The 24,273-nt window shown below is 35.5% G+C and overlaps 1 protein-coding gene across 6 annotated transcripts in view; it reads right to left on the bottom strand.

The window, feature by feature from the left end:
• Positions 1-19,365: 19,365 nt before the first annotated feature.
• Positions 19,366-24,273, bottom strand: part of LOC145678542 (uncharacterized) — a 98,064-nt gene continuing 93,156 nt past the window's right edge. For all 6 annotated transcript variants that reach the window (XM_081748818.1, XM_081748815.1, XM_081748816.1 and 3 more), the window contains one exon: positions 19,366-19,642. Coding sequence is in view for 1 of the 6 variants with exons in the window: in XM_081748817.1 (XP_081604943.1) it covers positions 19,611-19,642 (32 nt within the window). In the remaining 5 variants the exon portion in view is untranslated. The remainder of the gene's footprint in view (positions 19,643-24,273) is intronic.

Genomic DNA, 24,273 nt, shown 5'->3' on the forward strand with positions numbered 1-24,273 from the left:
AGCCGAGTCCGGACACGAGGGGCGCGAATGTTCCGAGGGGCTGATTTTTTCAGAAAAAATTCAGTTTTCCCGATTTTTCCGGTTCAGGAATACGATACGTACATGTGTGTGGCGCCGTTGGAAAGGGCTTGTTATACTAAAGAATATAACGTTTAAGCCATGACTCTAGCCTAAATAGTAATTTCGGAGTAAATTTTATAATAAGTATATACGTATGTGTGTGTATAGAGAGAGAGCCTAAATTCAGATTTTCAACAATTTTTCTGCCCTTTGTATTTAAGACACAAGATTGGAATTTTGCACACGTATTACGTACATAACAATGTATTTTTATAAAATAATTCAGATCCCTACGTCAACCCACGCTTAGGCCAGAGGGGCAAAATATTTTGGTTGGATTTGCAAAAATACTTCCCTAATTATCTGGTTTAGGTGTATGATACGGATATGTGAGTGATACCGTTGGAAAGGGCTTATTATACTGAAGAAAATGGCGTTTGAACCATGACTCTAGGCTAAATAGGAATGACGCAGTACATTTTAAAAATATTTTATACCTAGGTATATATAGAGGAAGTTCGATTATTATGAAATACCATTTTTGTTTCGCTTGTAACTCAGTTAATAATTGTATATTGAAACAGAAAGGAAAACAAGTATACGCCTTACATATTTGGCTTTATTTATGCATATCTTGATAAAGAAGTTTCGTTACAAGGGTGGGTAAAATTTATAATTTGTAAAGAAACCACTTTGGAAGGTAATATGAAATAGTCGAGCATGGAATACAAACTATACAGAAAAGAAATGAGTTTTCTGTTAAATATACAATGAATGCAGTGACAATATATGAAAATTCTGAATGCCAAGCCATAACTGATTGCAATTACTTGCAAACGTCATAAATATAATACTCTGCTTCAGGATCGGCACAGTCATTGTGTGCTCACATTAAGATTAAACATGATGAACGCTGGAACCAAGCTCACCCCTTGTATCATCAGAAAATTTGCTGTAATAAAAAATACACTTAGCATTGTTGTCATCATAAATGTATGTTTAATTGCCCAATACCGATAGATATTTTTGTAATCGGAATACCATACGGAATACCATGCTTTTCTTGCGGGTATTCCATATTGCCCTCCACACCACCAAGGAAACGAAAGAGCTGTTAAACGCATTCGAAGGCGTATAGGATAATGGCGTTTATCAAACTACCTCTGTATATCCAACGTCATAGTAAATAAAGAATTGTTGTTCTATTACATTTCAATAGGAAAATACAGGTTGTAAACCACTCATCTGTAAAAGTATTCCTGAATAAGAAATCAGATTTTCATATCTACCAACACAACGAATGTCAAAATCACATGGAGACTGACTGGAGAGCATCATGGGGACGTGAAGTAGTTTCTTTCCTCTCCGCTTGGAAGCAACACTTCACAGGCGAGATAATGAGGTATTCCATATTATCCGACTATTCCATAATACCCGAACTTCCTCTATTTATATACATATATGAAAAGATGGGTCACCTTCAGACTTCCAAAAATTTCTCCCGACCTCAGTTTTCAAGATACAAGAACGAAATTTTGCGCACGTATTATGTATATAAAAAGATAAAAAAAAAAGATTCAGATCCCTAAGTTAACCTAGGCCCGGGCCAGAGAGGCATAAAAATTTCGATTGTTTTTCGAAGAATCTCATGGTTTGTTTTGCAATTTTCTTATTTCTGGTGTATAATACGGACAAGAGAGTGCTCGTCTCATGTTTTACCCGCACATCCTCTTACTACGCCTATCACTGTAACAGATATCAACTCCGTCACGGCTCGCAAGCGCAATACTGCCCCTGGTCTGGACTCAATCACTTATCGTCATGTCAAAGAAGCGCCTCTCGCCTTACTACACCTTTTAGCAACTATATTTACGTTTATTCTCCGCACAGGTTATCTTCCCCCTCAGTGGAAGACTTCCAAAACACTCATGTTTGCTAAGCCACACAAACCACTAAATTCCGTATCATCTTACAGGCCCATACAATTAACTCCGACTTTCAGTAAAATATTGGAACGCATCCTTGTCAAAAGACTTCACACTCACTTAACAGCGAAAAATTTGCTACCTTTACATCAAGCTGGTTTCCGACCAGGATATAGTATTAACGATCAGTTACTTCGCCTCACCAACATGATCACTAATCATTACAATTCTTCCAAGCCTGCCTGTTTAGTTTTATTCGATCTCGAAAAGGCATTTGATAAAGTATGGCACCTGGGACTTTTATTCAAGCTTCTGTCTTTCCGTCTTCCAATCACGTACATCCGCTTCATTTTTAATTTTCTCTCAAACCGCTTGGCTTACATTTACATCAATGACAGTGTCTCTTATCCTGTTTTTCTTCATAGCGGCGTTCCGCAAGGCTCTGCCTTGTCCCCACTGCTGTATCTGCTTTATGTCGCTGACATGCCGTCCTTACCGCAAAACATTCATACTTTTCAGTACGCCGATGACACGGCTTTCCTGGCGTTAACGAAGACTATATCTCAAATAAACACTGCGATGAATGAAGCTATCCGTCGCTTTAGCGATTGGTGTCGGACGTGGCGCTTAACAATAAATGCTACCAAAACTCAGGCCATAGTCTTTATTCCACCAAATCGTCGCTCACGAGTTCATCGAAACCCAGCTCGACTTGCCCTTATCGTCAATGATGCTGCCATACAGCACTCAAAGACAGTGAAATACTTAGGTATAACATTTGATCATCATCTTACATGGCGTCCACACCTCGCTACCGTTGTAAGCAAAGCCAAAAATAGATTAAATTTACTTAAATGTCTCATAGGTACAACGTGGGGTCTCCATTCTTCTACGCTCATCAACACCTACAAGGTCTTCCTCCGTCCCGTACTTACATATGGTTTTACCTCCTGGATATCAGCAAGCGCAAAACATTACGAAAAGCTGTTAATAATGGAACGACATGCTCTCCGCCTAGCCTACCGCATTAAATTACCAAGTCCAACCCGTGAATTGTACGACCGCATCACATTTCCTCACCTTCTTTATCATATTGAAGATCTTCGTATTAAATATATAACTCAACGGTATGACAGCGAACACGCTTTATTTTTTGAAACCGTTTACAGCGACGCTTTCTACACTCACAGCCATCAACACACGTCTACACCCCTCTCACTGCTTTTCGCATTATATAAATATACCGTACCTCCAAATCATCCGGACTATAACATCATCAGTATCCTCAGCACATCACACGTACCGGCCCATATCTCACCTTCATATCATGCACATTAAACCCGCTTGTCACTAACAGGACCTCCTCACGTATAATAAAATAAATAAATAAATAAAACTTATGGCGGTTTAATACAGTTCATAAATGTCTCTTTGCCCAACAGAAATTCATTTTTTTTTCGCCATACTAATGTTAAATCTCTTTGCCAAATAGAGGCTGTAGCCCTCGCAATGGGTGCTAGCTACACCATAGCTAGCTAACTAACAAAAAAAAAGAGTGCTACCGTTGGAAAGTATGAGCTATCCTGAGAAAAACGAGGTATGAACCACGATTCTATGATAAATAGTAAGGAGGCAGTAGCTGTTTGAGTGAAAGTCTAAAATTTACCTCAAAAAGTATAAATCCTAAAAGGGTCAAACGCCGATTTGAAAACGGTGCTTTTTATCGAATAAGAAGGCTGTTCCTAATATTGAATTAAAGGCACGACGTAATTTACGACAGGAATTCTTGCTCCTCTTTGGTAATTCTTCCTCAACCGGATTATATTGGGGGGGCGACGACCCCACCTCTAAATATTGGGGGGGCCAAAAGTGCCCTGCCCCCCCCCCAAAGTCGGCGCCTATGTCAGTTGAATATTCATCAGTTTCCACTTATCTCTAGTTGCAACGGCAAGAGATACTAATTTCTCTCCAAGGTGCGATAAACGGGATATTCAGGCACGTAGCCAAAGGGGGGTTCCGGGGGATCCGGACCCCCCTTCCAGACCAGAAATGAAAAAATTAAGGAAAGATGAAACAAAATGAAATGAGAAAAAGAAGGATCAGCCTTAAAAATTAAAAACTACAGGCAGCTTTCGGTTACTCTTTCTTATGAGGAGATTACTTATAACACATGGTGGTGAGATGAGCAAAATATCCTGGAAGAGTCAGGGAATTTGAAATTTCTAGAAAAGTTACGGAATTCTCAGAATTTCTGTTACTAGTCAGGGAGATTTCAAGCTTCCAAAAGCGTAGTGCCGTTGTGTAACAGCGTGAACATTTTTTATCATAATTTTTCGTCATCGCATCCTTGGAGTGTCAAACATGTTATTTCAAAAACAATTTTCTACTACTCCTTTAACCTGTCCTTTGGAACAGACAGTAGTTGACGGAATAATAAAAACAAAAATTTTATGTGGAAAGAAACTTCAACAGATTCATCTGATTCAACAGAGAAAGAAACACAGATATTGTAAAATAATTTACAAGACATTATTGAGTATGTACTTTTATAATAGTGAATATGTACTTTTTGTAATAGTTGAGATCATAATGAAAAGAAAATTGTTATATTTGAATGAACAGAGGAAGGACGTAAATATTTTAAAATCTTTTTCAATACATTTTTTATTTTACTCGAGATTTCTTCATAGTTTGTTATTAAAATACTTACCAACATATCCTCATTTTATTGTAATAACAAAACAATACATGTTGATAGTAAAGTAGTTTAGATTGATCGAGCTCCTGGGCCTTCAGAATTTTATGTCACCCCTACCCCCGTTACGAAATCCTGGCTATACGAACCAATATATAACTAACTAACTAACTCTATGGCCTATGGAACCCGGAAGTTCAGTGCCGCGTTCACAAAAGCTCTCCACTGACTTCTATCCTTAGCTAATTCCATCCAGTTTCTACTTTGTATTCCTATCTCTGTGAGATCCATCTTAATATTATCCACCCATCTGCGCCTAGGTCTTCCTAATGGTCGTTTTCCTATGGGTCTACCAGTCAAGACTTTGAAAGCGTTTCTACTTTCTTCCATTCTAGCTACATGACCTGCCCACCTAAGCCTCCTAGACTTGACAACCCTAACAATGTTGGGTAAACCGTATAAACTATGTAGTTCCTCGTTATGAAGCTTCCGCCATTCCCCATTCTCGTTCCTCTTGGGTCCGAATATTCTTCTCAGGATCTTGTTCTCAAATACTTTCAGTCTATGTTCTTCCCTCAGAGTAAGCGACCATGTTTCGCAACCATACAGAACAACAGGCATGATTATCGTTTTATATATTTTAAGCTTCAAATTCCTCGACAAAATTCGCGACGACAAGAGATTTTGAACCGAATAGTAACGCGAATTCCCTGCTTTTAGTCGACATTTAATTTCTTCGTGAATATGATTTTCGTCTGTTAATATTGATCCTAAATATTTGAAAGTATCCACTTTATCAAAAGTATTATTTAATATTTTAACGCCTCCACATTTTGCCGTATTACGGTCCCGACACACTTCCATGTATTTAGTTTTCTCTGCATTTACTTCTAAACCCATGTCCCTGCAAGCGTTTAATAAGATCTCTGCATTTATTTCTACTGTTCTCCTATCATCCCCTATTAAATTTACATCATCAGCATATGCCATAACCTGGTGAATGCCATTCAACTCTAGGCCCTGGTTGCTATCTTTGATTTTCCTTATGGCGTATTCCAGCACAAAGTTAAATAATAATGGCGACAACGCATCTCCTTGTTTCAGGCCATTTTCGACGTGGAAGCTCGTGGACAAAAATTTTCCTACCCGGACTTTACTTTGGGATTCACTTAAACATATCTTAATTAATCTAATTAGCTATCTCGGTATTCCAAGTTCTGTAAGAACGTTGTATAATGTTTCTCTCCTAACCGAGTCGTAAGCCTTTCTAAAATCAATAAATAGTTGATGTACCGGGGTATTGTATTCCCACTTCTTTTCGAGTATTTGGCGAATGGTAAATATTTGGTCGATAGTTGATCGATTTCGTCTAAATCCGCACTGATAATCTCCAATAATTTCATCTGCGTATGGGGCCAATCTTGCTAACAGAATATTTGAAAGGATTTTATAGGATGTTGACAGAAGAGAAATGCCTCGATAATTATTACAGTCAGTTTTGTCGCCTTTCTTGTGAATTGGAACAATGATTGACTCTTTCCACTCTTGTGGCAATTCTTCCTTGTTCCAGATAAGGAGAATGAGTTTGTGTATCTTGTTCCACAATTTTTCGCCTCCAGCTAAAATTAACTCAGCCGGAATTTCATCTACACCCGGAGATTTGTGGTTCTTTAATTTCTTTATAGCGGCTTCCACTTCTATTCGATTGGGTTCTGGAATATACGGTTCTGCGGTGTGTATCTCCTTATCTCCACGCACATTAGTTTTTGGCTGCGTGTTCAGCAAATCGTCAAAGAAATCTTTCCATCTATTTAAGAGGCTATCCGTATCAGTGAGAACTGTTCCGTTAGATTTCTTTAAAATATAAGCACGAGGTTGATAGCCTTTCTTAAATTCGCTGATCCCCTTATACATGTCCCGAATATTTTTATTTTTACTATTATCTTCAAGTTCCTTAATTTTAGCTTTCAAAAAATCCCGTTTCTTTGTTCTAAAAGTTTTGGAAGTTTCCCGCCTGATATCTGCGAAATTTTGTGTAGTTATTTCATTCGGATTTTGTAGCCACCGTAATTTTGCCTGTTTTCTCTTCTCTGCTAGTTTAATGCATTCTTGGTCGAACCATGGTTTGTTCCTACGTATTTCCGCGTGTCCCAATTTTTCTATTGCTGAACTTTTAATGCTATCTCTAATTTCAATCCAAGTATCCTCGACACTAGTACACTCCGAATCTTCTAAAACCGAGAATCTATTCGAAACTTCAATCTGGTATTCCTCTCTTACCTGGCTCTCTTCTAATTTCTTTAAATTAAATCTCTCCGTTTTCGGACATTGAGTATTACCTTTATTCAACGATAATCTCTCCCGTATTATCGCTGCTACCAGGTAGTGATCAGTGTCACAATCAGCCCCTCTAAACGACCGGACGTCAATTATGCTAGATTGTCTTCTTCTATCAACTAAAACGTGATCAATTTGATTATGTGTTTTTCCGTCTGGTGATGTCCAAGTGTATTTATGAACGTCGCGATGTGGGAATTTTGTACTCTTCACGATTAGGTTTTTGGATGTTGCAAAGTTCACGAGTCTAACACCGTTGTCATTACTTTCCTTATGCAAACTTTCGTTCCCTATAATCGGTTTGAAAATATCCTCTCGTCCTACCTTCGCATTGAAATCCCCTAATAGAATCTTCATATGGTATCGCGGGAGTTGGTCAAATATCCGTTCCACTTCTTCGTAAAAACTATCTTTTATATCGTCACCCTTATCTTCAGTTGGAGCATGTACATTTAAAACAATAATATCACACCACCGTCCCTTAAGAGTAATAAAAGAAAGTCTGTCAGTAACAAATTCAACCCGTTTAATTGCTGGTAATATTCGTTTGTGAACGAAAAACCCTGTTCCTAACTGGTGATTTTTATTTCCTTCCCCGTAAAAGAACGTAAAATTTCCGGATTTCTCAGATCCATTTCCTTCCCACCTAACTTCCTGAACTCCTACTAAGTCCATCCTGTATTTCTCTAACTCACTCGTTACAGATTTTAACGCGCCTGCCCTATAAAGACTTCTAATATTCCATGTTCCAAATCTCATGTCCATTTTCTTTTGCTGATGTCGTGCCAAGTTATCAGTCCTTGTCCGAGGCTTTTGTGAATGTTTCTGAACAAGTACCTTTTTTTACAGGATGAGGGTGTTAGCCTTACCCAAACCCCCAAGCTGGAGGACCACTCCTAGTCGTCTGTCCGCGACTGCTTATTCAGTATATTCGCAGCTAACCTCTATATCTAGAGGCCTTCTCCTCGATCCGCAACCTGAGGACGCGCCATGCCGTGGTGACAGGAACCCACGTTACGAACCAATATATGTTGCCTGTAAAATAGTTTAGAATGATCGAGTCCCTGATGTGATGACCACAGTATTTCATGTGACGGACACCCCTGTTCACGAAATCCTGGCTACGTGCCTGGGAGACTGCTCTATAATTATATTTTCACTTCAACGAGCAAGAGGTATTCTATCCTATTTCTGTTGCAACAGACTGTTGATCTTAATCTTTCGGTCCTTTAAGGTGTATCCTCACCTATCTCTGTAGTGTAACTAAGAGACGAGAACATTGTCTCTGTGTAGCAGTGGACATGAAATTCCTTTAGACCTAGCTGAAGTGGGCAGGGCCAATATGTTGCAAGCAGGGCCGTAGCCAGCCAAAAAATGTAGGGGGCTGCGGTCGAAGTTTGGGGGGCCCGATCCAACCACATTATAGTTCATCACCATATTATAGTTCACTTGTAATCCTATCGTGAAAATTTTAGGAGGAGCCAGTAAAAATTTAGGAAGGCCCGGCCCCCTAGACCCCCTGGATACGGGCCTGGTTGCAAGGGTAAGAAGTTTCTTCAGGCTCAGTTACAACAATCAAGATAATCCCTAACCAGCAAATCTTAACCTCCGCGTTGAAAGGGCAGGAGATCCAATTGTAATTAATAGCAAAAAATAGGGAAAAATTGAAATCACGTATTTACGATAAAGCGTATAAACTGTGGAAGCATTTTATAATAAAATATGAGGCTACACTACAACCCGAGAACAGCTTCTCTACCGAATATTGCCTTATATAATAAATTGGTTATATCCTAACCAAAATGTTTACAATCCATTGTTTAGGATAAATGAAGTCATAAAGCAATTAATGACTTTCCCTATGTTACTTACGAGAATGTGGTAAAGTATCCGTATAATGGAACCTTAATTGAAGGCAGTTTTGCGTATCTGACGTCTTATCACTTCTAATGAAACGATCAGGATACTCGCGTCTCTATGTATCAATTCCCTATATTGGAATAACTCAAACTAGGACTTCTTCAAATAAATTGCATTATTAAAGCAGGAGAGGCGCGTTGTGGATTTAATCGATTACAATAGCATCTAAAATCCAACAGATAGGAAGTTAGTTCAACACTTATTGCTGTTTGTGATCTGGATGTTTTGTACAGTTGTTTCCGGCAATGTGCTCACTCCTGTTTACAAACATAAAAACCTCACACGTTCACAAAAATTAGGACTCAGTTTCCGAAGAATATATTTTATTTAGAATTGTTTATTATTACGATATCTGGTATAACGTAGGATTTGGCGAGCCACAGTACAGCTTTGTTGGATCCATAGCATCCATAATCTCAACCATCGTCTTAAGGAACTTCCCGAGTTAGTGAATGTAGAAAAATGATAATGAAATTTAGATTGCGAAATGTGCGATATAGAAATTTTCGGAAGCCAAATCGACTTATATATTAGACATTTAAAGGTGCAGTAGCCTAAAGGTGCAGTGTAAGACATAGACCTCAATATTTTGTAATATCTATTATACGTTTTTAAAAACTAGTATCGCCTCCAACTTCTTTTGATATAAAATGAATTGTTCATTATTTTTTCCGTATTTAAGTGGATATTTTAATCTTTTCTCATTGTGTGCAAGCACTGTTGGACTACTATTCACTTAGAACTTACATGGTTCTATATCAGGGTAGATTCATCTTTTATAAAATTTTAGGATCTTCTTGCAACGTCGATATTAATTTACACTTAACACTAAGAATAATTTGTTTCTTGTTCCTTTGTTCTTTCTGATTTTTCAGTTAGTATCAGTAAAAGTGAACGTTGAGAAGTGTGGAGATTTTCAGTCGGTATGAACATTGATTAATATTATCGTGTGTAAAGTATTGTATCAGAGAAACATTGCTCTTGATTGTGATTTATAAATATGAAATGATAATTATATTTGTTTCAATAATTACTATTTTTTATTCTTAATTCTTTTTTTTTCAAATTAATTTTTATCTTCTTGGAGAAATTACCAAGTTAGCAGTCCATTCATTATCATTCGCTCAACGATTAAATTAAGCAAATGAAAATACATAGGACGTAATATTAATGTATTACCAGACGTTATCATATGTAACTCTTCTATTAACAATTTGGTTTAAATCATAAATTTAAAGAGATAATCAATTTTTCAATCTTCTTTTGGCTATTATTTTCTTCTGAGGGTTTTTATAAATATTAACCCTACAATGCATGATTTTTTTATGTTCTATGAAAGATAGTTTTGCGAGAAGAAAAAAGAGTAACGCTATTACGGTACGCTTAATAGTGCTATCGATGCGGAAACTGTGGCATTACAACTATCTTCAAACGTTCCCAACCTGCTTCAACATGCATTAGCAACTACATACTGTTAAATAGGAAAGAACAGATTATTTACCACTATGACCCATATCTGCTCCACTATGCATTGTAGAGTTAACGGTCACGGTCACATTCTCATAACTAATACTTATCTTGGTTAGTCCATAGTATTTTATTATGTCAACCCGGCATAAAGTACGGGATGCTAGGAAACTACGAACTAGGTCTTTGTTACCACGACCTATCAACATTGAGTTGAAAAGTGGCTCACTATGATATTTTTTTAAATATAAACTAATTATTTGCTGAGCAAAACTATATATTTTCGTTAAAATTCAACACGTGTTACAGTTTCGCCAACTAACTCTTTGGCTTCATCAGATAGTGTCTGATGAAGCCAAAGAGTTAGTTGGAGAAACTGTAACACGTGTTGAATTTTAACGAAAATATATAGTTTTGCTCAGCATATAATTAGTTTATATTTAATTATAACAAAGCAAAGCTTCTACTTATGGAAAATATCACAGATATTTTTTATAATTATTGAAATTAAATTGTGGTTCATAATATCAGGTAACTTAAATTTATTTAGTACACTGTTTTGGTTTTCAAAATTATATTTCAATAAAAGATGTAGTAGGATATTGATGTTAGTATAGAAATATTCCGATAGCATCGATTCTAAATGAGTTGAGTTGGGTTGAATATGAGTTAAACGTCCCTTTCAGCTAAGAAGCTATATGAGACGTTACCTACAGATTAATGTGGATCCGAACCACATAAGCTCCCGCTCGGAATCAAACCCGGGCCAACCACACCAAGCCTCGATTCTAATAGCTGCAAACATGTGATTAAAAAGGCACCACTGAATCATGTAGCAAACGGTGCGAGGAATGTGGATACTGCATATAATTTTGATGCTCTGCCGTTTAAGTACTTTGAAAGCAATTATAATAATAACTCCACGTCAAGAAAATTATACTAATTACCTCGATGATCATGATACGTGACCCAAGATTGGGCTGTTCCTCACCTATGTTTTACAATAGTTTCTCTCTTGCGTAAAATTTTGAAATTTACTTAAACTCGCGCTAACGACTGGCATCATGAATCTCTAAAATGCGACAACTCCTTCATTGAACTTTGAACATGTTCTTATGAACCTCTACTTGGAATAGTGTGGATTCCCTGTTTCTAAACATATAACTTCCCAGTATAATTTCTAAGTAAAGGTCTTTTTTTAAAAAAAAAAATGGGACATGAATTCAAATGTCTATTATAGAAGCATGGTCAAAGAACGCTACTCGTTATATAAAAGTTAACAACATATAAAGTTTAATTACTGATACTCTTCTTCATTTTCTTTATTTTTAGACTTTCAAATCTTATTTTTTACTCTCTGCTTCTTTCTTCAATTGGATTTTCCCTCTTTCTTTTTTACATAATGAAATAATTCATAATGTTCGCACAGATATACTGAGCAGACGATTTTGAGAAATAAGATTATAAAGATTATAACTTATATCATTCAATTTTTAGGGCATCATTCAATTTTAGGGATATACAATATCATTCAATTTTTTGGACATCAAACAAACATTCCAAAATGAATAATCTAAGCAATTTCATTGATATGTTTGTTATATGTTACAAATCTAAGCTGTAACTAAAAGGACTAAAGCGACAGAAAATTGTCTAATAAATTAGAACATTTAATACATATGTGTATGCAAACTGATTCTTTTGTGAGGAAGAGTTTGTTGTGTACTGTTAATGCACCAAACGCTTTGAATTCTACGCACAAAGTAACGTGAAAGCACTTCTGCGCACTACAAAGCAATTTACCTAGTGCATACGGATGCAGTAGTACAGCAAGTTCACACATACACACACACACACACACACACATACACACATCATTTATAAATAAAATAGTATATATACTTTACAAATAGTATCTTTTTGAGTAAATGGATACATGAAAATAAAATAAGTGTTTTAATCAACACTTGAAAATTATTGATTAACTTGTTTATGATCGTACAAGATATCCTTGGAAATTTCTGTACATACTCGGATGTTAGGAGTTAGTATGGGTAGTATGTGTAAACAGGTGGAATTGCAGGAAATGCCAGATTTGTATGATTTATTAATATGACAATCAAATAGGTATGGTTCACTCTGAGGGAGCGAAGTGTAGCTTTATTGGCTTTTAGTTGTTATTTTGGTCTTACAGTTCATGATAGACCTTACATAAAGATAAACACGAAATTTCTGTCAGTTTTTATGCGGTATCTGTATTCAATTGGCCCTAACACCGTCAATTCAATGTGAATGGAGATACGGAGAAGGTCAGTTGTTGGTGTAGGTATATCCAACATACTACCTGGTTGTGGCAGTTCAGTAAGACCATGGGCTTGCATAAGGACAGAGAGAACATGCGAACTCCACAGAGCGTCAGAACGGCGTGTATGCTGTACTAGTTCAAACTGGTGTCAAACGCCGCTGAAGCAAACCAGGTCTTTGGTGGGGTTGTCGTGATTATGAGGACAGTGAAGCGGGGGCTTAACAAGTTCAAGGACGGTGACGAAACATTCGAAGACGCACCATGTAAAAATGAAGATCTTCAGGCAGCAATTGAGGCGAACAGTGTCCAAACATGTGAGAAACTTACAACGATAACGTTGTATGTATCATTAGCAATCTGTGCCTATTTACAGAAAGGAATCAGAGGCGAATTATGTGAGCAGTATAATGTATAAAGAAAAAGAAAGACATATAGAGATTTCGAGATATTTATTTGTGTAATCGGTAACTAAAATAAGAGTTGTTGTTACTATAGCAACGATATAAATAAATGTATATATACGTAGACATCTTGACGAGTAAATAAATGTGTGTATGAAGGTCTAGATATTTTATTGTATATGCAGAACAGTTAGTTATGTACACTTCTCATGGTCAAATATTAAAAACCAGTTAAGAAAGTGATAAAGCGTTTGAATCATTTTGAAGATTAACTTAAGATACGAACCAGGCCCTTACAAAAATTGGTGCCTCACCACGGGAGCTATATAAGTGTCGTTTCGAAGGTTAGTAAAAACGGCATTTCAACGCGACCTTGATATCACTATATTACGAAGTGGAAAAGTAATTAAGCGAAATATGGCCATGAGTACGGAAAGTAATACGATGATTGGTGAACAGAGTATATATCCTGAATCGACTCCGAGTGACAATTTGGCTAATCTTCTAAAAGACTTGGCCCAACAAATAAGAAATCAGTCAGAACAAATCAAGAGCCAATCTGAGCAAATGAAGAACCAGTCCGAACAAATGCAAGAAAAATTGGACCAGAAATTAACTCAGCCAAGGACTTTGACGAAACAATAGTGAAGCTAAATCAATGTAATGAAGACAGATGGTAGCATGTCCAACATCAGCTAAATCAGATGAACTTACATGTGGTGGGAAAATTCGAGAAGTACGAAGAAAAGATAGAAAAAGTTGTACAAAGAAGCACAGAAATGCAAGAATCCATGGATGTTTTAGAATCAACAATTAACGCTCACGAAAACCATATTAAAGTACTGCGAGATGAAGTTAATTTCATCAAAGAAAGATGTAAACCCGGAACTTCATTCCAAGATACCGAAGGCAAGAGTCATCCTATAGCCACAGGTTGGGTACCTGATCATCCTCCAAGAACAACATTGGAATTTGATGGATCTTCGAGTGGTGCAGAGAGTAGTGACAGAGAAGAACGAGTGAAGAAAACATCCAAGCGCAGACACATCTCCAGTAGAGGTATGAAGACATGCACAGGTAATCAGTTGCAGTTTAGCGAAGTCGCTCACAAAGTTTCTCGAAAAATTCCAGGATGAATGTGAGCTCATGGGTGTAAATGAGTCTTAATTCTTAAAACTATTACCGCATATTTTGTTGCCACCTTGCTCAACATAATTTAAAGCTATTAGAAGTAGTCTTCATTCGTATTCAGATTTTAAGAATGCTCTTTTGTCAAATTATGAAAACGATTTTATGGTAGCAAATAGAGATGCTGTTTTGCGAACGAACCACTACAATCCAAAGTTACACCGTAGTATTACTAAATTTGTAGTATCGACATATCATGAGCTAAGATCATTGAATCCAAACCATCCGGAATCCCGAATTATAGCGTCAATTAGGATCTTATTGCCATTTAGACTACAACAGTTGTTAATGTCGGCTCAGTGCATTAACTTCAATCATTTAATTATGCTCATTCAGAGTTATGAGAGTCAATCTGCAATTCAGAATAACAGTAAGATGCAGGATAGAGGTCAGGGTAATTATGCACGTAATCAGACACAATATGCATCTGTTCGTAATGTAGATATACAATCTGAAAATGATTCTAATGTTCGTAGTTTCAATAATAGAACGACTAGCTATAATGGTACCGGAAATCAAACGCAACCTAATTATAGAAATGGAGCTAGGAATTTCAGAAATAACAACAGGAATTTCAGTAGGAGTAATAATTTTCGCCGATCTTCACAAAATCAATTTGCAGATGGCAGGAATTTTGTAAACAGGAATCCAAATATGGCATCATCCTATGAAAGACAAACACATACTCAAAATAGTGCTATACAATGTTCCTTAAATGAACCCTTCGAACGTATAACTTGAACAGTCAAAAAGGCGTCCGACTGATTCGTATTAAATTGACCTTTGCTTACGTCTATGGTTAATATGTTCTTCAGTATATTTATTATTAAAATGTACGTTGAAAATATATGTAATTATGAAATATTTTGATTATGGGTAAAATTCATTATTTACGGAATATTGACGAAGTTAATTATTGGCAATTAACTGAAAATATTATTGAATTTATTCCTTATGGTCTTGTTGCAATTTCCTTTTATAGCTTTAATTAAGGAAATGTTTGATGTTTGTGTTTCATGTCTTTTGCAAAGTTATCTTATAATTACTTATTTGAATATTATGAATATTTAAAAATAAAAGATCATAATTTTAATGTAAACTTATGAAAGTAATGACAGACTTATATCAAATAGATGCACCTTATTATATGGAAAAAGTAAAAATAATGAATATCGAATCTCTTGATTTTTTAAAGTTTATTAATGTGTTAAATGATGACCATCAATGCGTTTATATGTTCCAACTTTGTTGACTTCTGATCCTATCAATATTTAATATTATGAAGATCTTTGTCTCTAAATAGTGTTATTTGTATATGAAGGAATATTTAATTTTGTACCCTAGAAGGAAACTACCAGTTAGGTTTAATTCTTGAATAGCCTTACCTATGATAATTGTAATTCGTCGTTGTTAATACTGAGATATATTGACAAAAATAAAAATGTGTAATGTTATAATGTATTATATATAAAGGGAAAAGTAGAATAATTGTATTAAAGGTGATATTATATATATGAGGGCTATTCAAAAGGTAAATGTTTCATGATATCTAACCCAGGGTTCTTTTCCTTCATAGTAAAACTATTCTGGAAGTCCCGTTCGAGGCGACATCTACAACGATAACGTTGTATGTATCATTAGCAATCTGTGCCTATTTACAGAAAGGAATCAGAGGCGAATTATGTGAGCAGTATAATGTATAAAGAAAAAGAAAGACATATAGAGATTTCGAGATATTTATTTGTGTAATCGGTAACTAAAATAAGAGTTGTTGTTACTATAGCAACAATATAAATAAATGTGTATATATACGTAGACATCTTGACGAGTAAATAAGTGTGTGTATGAAGGTCTAGATATTTTATTGTATATGCAGAACAGTTAGTTATGTACACTTCTCATGGTCAAATATTAAAAACCAGTTAAGAAAGTGATAAAGCGTTTGAATCATTTTGAAGATTAACTTAAGATACGAACCAGGCCCTTACAAACTGAGACTAAAGTTCAATATGAGTGGAGAAACCATTAGGCAGCACCTCCATTAACTTGGAAAGCACAACAAGTTGGGTTGATGGGTCCCACTTGATTTGACTCCGCTCAGAATGCAACGCGAGTAGACACCTGTGTTTCTTTCCTGTCTCGTCTGAGGAAGGAGTCAAATCTGGATAGGGTGTTGACATGTGATGAGAAGTGCGTCCTGTACGAAGCTCCATGTAGTCGTCATTGTTAGTTAGCATTCCATGAACCGTTTCTGAAACAGCCGAAACCAGCACTGCAGCAGATGAAGGTCCTTCTATGCATTTTGTTGACTGCTCGCAGCATCGTGCATCGGGAACTGCTACCAGCTCGTCAGAGCATCAATGCAACTCTGTACTTTTAGCAGTTGAGCCGTGTTCAAGAAAAATTCTAAACTTTCGAGCCAGCACTTCTGAATCGGGAAGTGGTCCTGCTGCTACTGGGCAACGCTATACCCTACGTGCTAGGATGACCCGGGGCACCATTCTATGCCTTAGATGGAAAACGCTATTGCATCCGTGATATTTCCTGGACATAGCGTCTGATTATCACCTATTCAATTCCTTGTTCATCAGCTTACAGGATGTCAGTTGAAATATGTAATAGAGGTGCAAAATACACTTCATACCTCCTTCGCTTTAGGTCCCACCAAGTTCTACCGCAATGGAATCTATTGTCTTCCAGAGCGTTGGCAGGAAGTCGTCGATTCTGATGGAGACTATTCTTGATCTTACAAGTACGTTTTAGGTGCCATATCGATGTTTTGAATTTGATGGGTGAAAAAGCGGATCTTTCTTGGTTTCCTTTACAATTAATCTCATATAAGAAAGTATAGGTTTAAGTAAATACGATCAGATTACGTTCTCGTTCTGCATTACTTATTGCATAATTTTGAGTTATGGCTAACTGTATGAGGATTCATAAATTAGTAAATTCCTTATACCTATTTAGATTCTAAGTACGCCAAATAAAGCGAACATATAAACAAAAAATAGCTACAACTAAATTTTCTTTGCTCTATATATGTGACAATAAATAATAATTTCTTGCACTTTCTTGAACTAGTAAAGATTATTTCTAATGTTCGATTTGTCCTTAGTTATCTACAAATAAGTCTTAGTAATATTACTGTACGCAAGTCGTATCCACCGAATGCAAAAACCTTTGGAAAATATAACTTTGTATAATTTTGTTTCAGGGCGATAGCGGTGGACCTCTTACTCGGCATGGTGTTCAGTATGGTATTACTTCTGGGGGATACAATGTATGTGCGGTTGCTGATAAACCTGGTGCTTATACTGAAGTTTCAAAGTATATTGAATTTATTAATAGTACTATAGAAGAGTATTCACAATAACACAGAAAAATCGTCTAGAAAAATATGTATTATTTTCAATTTTAATAAAATCTTTTCCACATATTAGCTATCAAACTATAAAAATGAATGTAAAATTGCAGCTCATTCCTCCCTCTATCTCTCACTATATATATAGGGTGTTCCAAAACAACACCTACAACGTTTGGGAAGTGGTTTCTGACACCAAGATAAGACAAAAAGTATAGACCAACCTGGGTGCACAAATGCCTCCTTTCGGAGTTACAGGTTGCCGAAAACATGAAAAATGAAGTTTAAAAGTCCATAGCTACGATACCATGTAGTCGGGTCAAGGTTTTATTTAGGAACTACTATGTAGTCTATCCAAATATCCATCTTTCAGAATCCTTCGGTACTTCCGCAACAATTTTTAGAGATGTAGATCGTAAATACTTCAAATTATATGCCCGTAGTCAAACAGCCTCCTTAAAAATTGTTGCGTGAGTACCTTAAAATTCCAAAACACGTACTTTTGGATAGCTCACATATTAGTTCCTAAGTGAAGTCTTGACCTGACAACGGTAGATCAAATAGTTTCGCAGCTATGGACGTCTAAAAGTTCAGTATTTCATGTTTTCATCAACGTTCCGAATGGAAGTATTTGTGCTCCCAGGTTGGCCTATTCCTTTTGTCTTACTTTGGTGTCAGAAATCACCTCCTAAACGTTGTCGGTGTTGTTTTGAAACATCATATATATATATATATATATATATATATATATATATATATATATATATATATATATATATATATATATGTGTGTGTGTGTGTGTGTGTGTGTGTGTGTTATTTGCGATTTGTTTTCAATTTTGAGCCCTCCATTCGATAGAACATCAAAAACAAAGAAGTATTCGAATATTTCACTCAATCTCCCAAGATATTGGCCCAAAAATTTCGATTTCGGGAGAGTTAAGGAGCCATATGTCGGGAATGGTAAGTCATAGAGAGGTAACATTTCTGTCAATTTGTCCTAAGGGGATGCTGAACATTTTGGTACCAAAAAGAAACCGATATCCGCTAGTATATATATATATACTAGCCTTTGGCTAGCTGGAGGCTCTCCAGACCTCCCCCCTTCCCAGTCTACTCGGAATACAGCCTCACATTTCTTATCAATCGGCATTTGTATCAACAGTGAACTTCGTGATACCTTGCTCTTCATATTTCCTGAATCTGCTCATCCGGGGGCTTCGCCCCCATACACTGTCTTTGCTCGACCTACGGCCTCGCACAAAAATTTATCGTCTGTTTTCCTATTTCAACTATCTAAAACATAAGATTTTATATCTCGAGAAATCGCCAATTTAAATAGCATGGGAATTTCTTTATCCCCCTTTAGATCCCTAAAAACTTAAAAGTATTCACTTTTGGCAATTTTCCTATCGGTTAGTCCTGAAAGGCTATAATCATGCCAAATTTCATCATTCTAATGATGCAGAAGTGCTCAATAATTTATATCAGCTCATGTAGTTATATATATATATATTTCATACATCTTTTAGTTCCTAACATCACGGATCTACGTAGCTTATATTTTAAAAATGTCCATTTTGGCACCATGTTCAAAATAAACCAAACTAAAAGAGGAAAAATTTCATCTTACTACAAGTGACAAGCACGAAAATCAAGTGCAGATTCGAGACACGAAAATATAGAAAAATACAGGTGATTTGCGTTTCAAATATAATTTTATTTTCTAGTATTCAGACAGAATTCAACATATATTTTAAAAGTTATGGTTATAAGTACTTGAAAAATAAAAATATAAGAAACATGTATTATTACTTGAGAAAGTGATCTGCATAATATAGCTTACATTACTACATTTATTGTTCTAAATACTTCAGGTTTAATTATCAGCAGCACGCTGCATCTACGTCGTCAAATGAATACTTTCTTCAAATACTGGATCAATAGGTATTTAAATATAATTTAGCATTGGCGTTCGTAACCCTGAAAAATAAATAAAATATGTATACTACATTTATACATTGTTATAACAATATGAATGAGATGGCGTATGTATAAATAGTAGTGTTTGTTATATGTAATTGATTTTTTTAATTCTGTACATGTTTTCTTATAGTTCTTTTTTTAATTCATTCGATTCAAAACTTGCTTAAATACTTTCATGTGCAATAATAATTAAGATTAAAGGAAAGAACGTCTAAAGTGCAAACGACATACAAAGATATAAAAGCAAGTTATCTTGAACAATAAATGACAATCACTTCTGTAATCACTGCTGTCATACTATTATAGGTAAATTATATGTATTGAACTATTCATTTATAAGTAAATTTCACAATTGTAACACACAAGGACTTTACATTTCTGGTGAACCTATATATTCACCAATAAAGCTGTTGACGTATGTATGTATGTATGAGCTTTTTTATTTCATAATATGTTTTACACTATTCAAAACAGTATTTGCACTATCCTCGAACAATGATCACGAATGAAAAATTTGCCACACGGCAGACGTACGCAACATACCGTCTTATAGTGGTTTTGTGTTGGCCTTAAAGAGGCAAACTGTAAACCTAGCACTCCTTTCTTGAACCTAGTTCCATGGTTGTTGTTTGGAAGCTATCACTCGTAGCTCTCCTCCTTTCTGCCTTCCTATCAGTAATATCGTAAACTACTGCTTGTAGTTGATAACAACTAGATATCGACTTTATAACAATTGTAAATTATTAACATCAGGTAGAAACAGAGAACAGTTCTTCAACTGATCCGTACTATCAATTATTTTATACATAATTCAGTCATACCACTCCAGAAGAGAATTTAAGTATTTCATTTTAAAACATTTTTCTGACCAGAACAAAATGAATTATTTAATAACTATACGATTTTTGTTAGAGTTTCAAGGACCTAACGTCCTCTTCATCAGACATTGAGAAAAGACAGATGACAGCAAATCTTATATCTTCCTCAGCCGTTAGTTAGCATTTTCATTTATATAATTTTAATTGTTGTTTTTATATATATAAAATTTTAAATTTGTAATATGTAACAATATCATATAACTACATTGTTAATACATGTTAATTGTCAATGCAATTTTACAATTCTATTGATCTTTATATAAAATAAAATAAAATAAAATAAAATAACAGAAATTTGAAAATATTCAAATTGCACTAATAGTCTTATGCATTTTTCTTTTCTATCACTTCTAATAATTTCTCCCATTGCTCATGTATATTTACACCACTTGTCCAGTCCAGTCCAAGTGATAGAAACATGAGCAATGGGAGAAATTATTAGAAGTGATAGAAAAGAAAAATGCGTAAGACTATTAGTGCAATTTGAATATTTTCAAATTTCTGTTATTTTATTTTATTTTATTTTATTTTATATAAAGATCAATAGAATTGTAAAATTGCATTGACAATTAACATGTATTAACAATGTAGTTATATGATATTGTTACATATTACAAATTTAAAATTTTATATATATAAAAACAACAATTAAAATTATATAAATGAAAATGCTAACTAACGGCTGAGGAAGATATAAGATTTGCTGTCATCTGTCTTTTCTCAATGTCTGATGAAGAGGACGTTAGGTCCTTGAAACTCTAACAAAAATCGTATAGTTATTAAATAATTCATTTTGTTCTGGTCAGAAAAATGTTTCAAAATGTTATTGTGATTATCCAGAACTATGGAGTATAAGTATTTCATGTGTAACCAGAAATAATCAATAACATCTTGGAATCTTCGATTGAGACAATTATGATTTCACTGCAAATATATACTAGATCGGGAGCATCAAACATAAATCTACATACATTGCAGAAAAAAGATATTGTCTCACTCAGGAAATTCATTTTCCTGCATGGGTAAACGGCACCTGGACGAAACATCTTATCATCTCCATGATCTTCAAATACACTCTCAATAATTAGGTTTCTAGCTCAGCAAGCCATTATCGCACTTCACATCTCTCAACAACTGGCTTTTCATGGTTCAATGAACTTTCTCTTTTTCCTCAAATCAGCATTGCAATCTTCTGTCTTAAGATAAAAATTTTTAAATCTAAATATTTAACAGAATAAGGAGATATCACTAATATGTTTAACTTCCAGAGTACACTAAGTAATAAGAACTACATCGCATATATTAATTTCCTAGTAATGACAGGAGACAAGACTTGAAACTTAAAACTGATTCACGTTTGGGAAGATAGTCCAGAAAGGTGTCACTCGCAAGAGTTAACTACTACTCCTGAGACTTATAAAAGTCTTAAGTTTCAAGTCTTGTCTCCTATCGTTACTAGGAAGTTAATATATGCGATGTAGTTCTTATTACTTAGTGTACTCTGGAAATTAAACATATTGGTGGTATCTCCTTATTCTGTTAAATATTTAATTTAAAATTTTTTATCTTAAGACAGAAGGTTGCAATTCTGATTTGAGGAAAAAGAGAAAGTTCATTCAACCATGAAAAGCCAGTTGTTGAGAGATGTGAAGAGCGATAATGGCTTGCTGAGCTAGAAACCTGACTAAACGGCATGACAAACATCTTAGCATTTGAAGGCGGCGCTCCAAGTTCCCTTTAAATGCTGGTAGCAAATGAAAGGCCTGCGGTATTGCCATGTTTATTTTGTACACATCCACGTCTATCCCCTGCCACCTGATCGCGCTGTATTTTGTCTGCTTAGTTATAGTGACATCCCTTTACCATTTGGCAACGTAGCGTCAGAGCTTGCCCCTTATTCGTTTAGCTGAAATATGTTTGTCACAGGCTTTAATTATTGAAAGTGTGTTTGAAGATTGTGGAGATAATACGGCGTCCCATTCAGGTGCCGTTTACCCGAATTTTATTTTATTTATAGCCCTACTGCAAAGCATCGTATTTACAGTACTATAATCCTATTAAAAAGGTTTATGTTACCGGTTTTTATAAATGTGGATAGACCTGTCTATTATGAGTTACGGAATTATATGTTTGTATATCTTTGTTATGTAAATTTGAATTGATATTTTAGTACAGATTGAGAATACTGTATAAATACAAAAACATTATAGTTAAAGCTAAATCATAGTACCATTAAAAATATATGTTATAAGCAACATCACATTTCTCTTAGCGGAAAGTTTACTTTACGAGATGTAGGAATTTATGAAGAGCTCTCTACCAGAGAGCTACCAAGTCATCTTTATACTTATGCTTCCAACGCAAAATTATTCAATCATGTGTTTTAATTATGAAACAGTAGTATGTAATAAATGTTCGATTGTAATGAAAGCAAGTTTATTTCACCCAGTATCCTGTGTGTAGTATTGTTTTGAATGTTTCCACATTGGTCCTACATAAGTATAAGAAATAAAGATAAAATATTTTACTTCTTGGAACAGGAAAACAAACACAAAATACACAATAAATATCATATACAATACATATTGAGAAGGAACCATATATTACTTTGAATGAGTAAACAAAGGTGTTCAAATGAATGAAAACAAATGTCCAAATGATAGTAGCGAGCAATGTGTAGATATATATCAGATAAAGCACTTGGATGTGGAAATATGTCGTGTAACAATGGAGATGAAGAATGAGATGAGATGTAAATCACGCCACAACACGTAAGGTGTGTGAGAGCACAAATGAAATCATCTTCTTGTGTAGGGGCTACTCTAGGCTATAATGGAGACAGAGGGAGCCCATGTTAATTACTGTACAACGGAGAATCACTGTGCACTATAAGATGGAAAAATGAGAGGATGATGAAGGTGAGTATGAAAATCATCAAGTAGGTGAAAATCTGGATGATTCGGGGGAAGTGTGTAGCAGTAAAGTGTGTATAATAGTGATAGAGGTGTGTGCATAAAACGAGAAGGTGCGGGGTGAATTGCTAAATAGTGCATCGTATCTAACAAGAGAGGATGATGATCTTGGTAACGTCTACTGATATAATTAATCCTGAGTTTCCCTATGTGGTACTGTAATGTAGGAAATGTGATAAGACTGTAAAGGTGTTGTGTAGGACTGGGTAATCGAATTCGATGAGCAATTCGCAAGGCATGTATTTCAAGTATGAGTAGTTTCTGATAAAAACTGTTAGGTGCAGAAACCCAAGCTGTATGGCCATGTGTAAAGGTTGGACGCAAGAAAGCTTTGTAAGTATTGAGTACAGTGGCTGGTTTTAAGCTCCAGGTTCTGCCAGTTAAACGCTTCAGAAGATTTAGTCGATTGTAAGCTTTACTGGTAATCGTAGCAAGGTGATGCTTCCACGTAAGATGCCGATCGAATGTTACACCAAGGTATGTGCCTGTTTTACTGGCTTGTATTGGAACCTCGTCAACCTGAAGCGTTAAGCGGTTGGGATTAAGGAAGACTTTGGTTGACCTTTTGTGCGGTAGGAAGACGATGGCCTGAGTTTTAGAAGCGTTAATTAATAAATGACATTTTTTACACTACTGAAAGAAATTATCTGTAGCTGTTTGTAAAAGTATATTGATTTCCGGGATGGTATTGAAAAGGGTAAGGAAGGCAGTGTCATCAGCATATTGAAACATGTGCAGTTTGTCTGGAAGTGAGGCATATCCATAACAAAGAGGAGAT

This window comes from Thermobia domestica, chromosome 2 (assembly GCF_964235325.1).
Source record: "Thermobia domestica chromosome 2, izTheDome1.hap1.1, whole genome shotgun sequence".
Lineage (NCBI taxonomy): Eukaryota > Metazoa > Arthropoda > Insecta > Zygentoma > Lepismatidae > Thermobia > Thermobia domestica.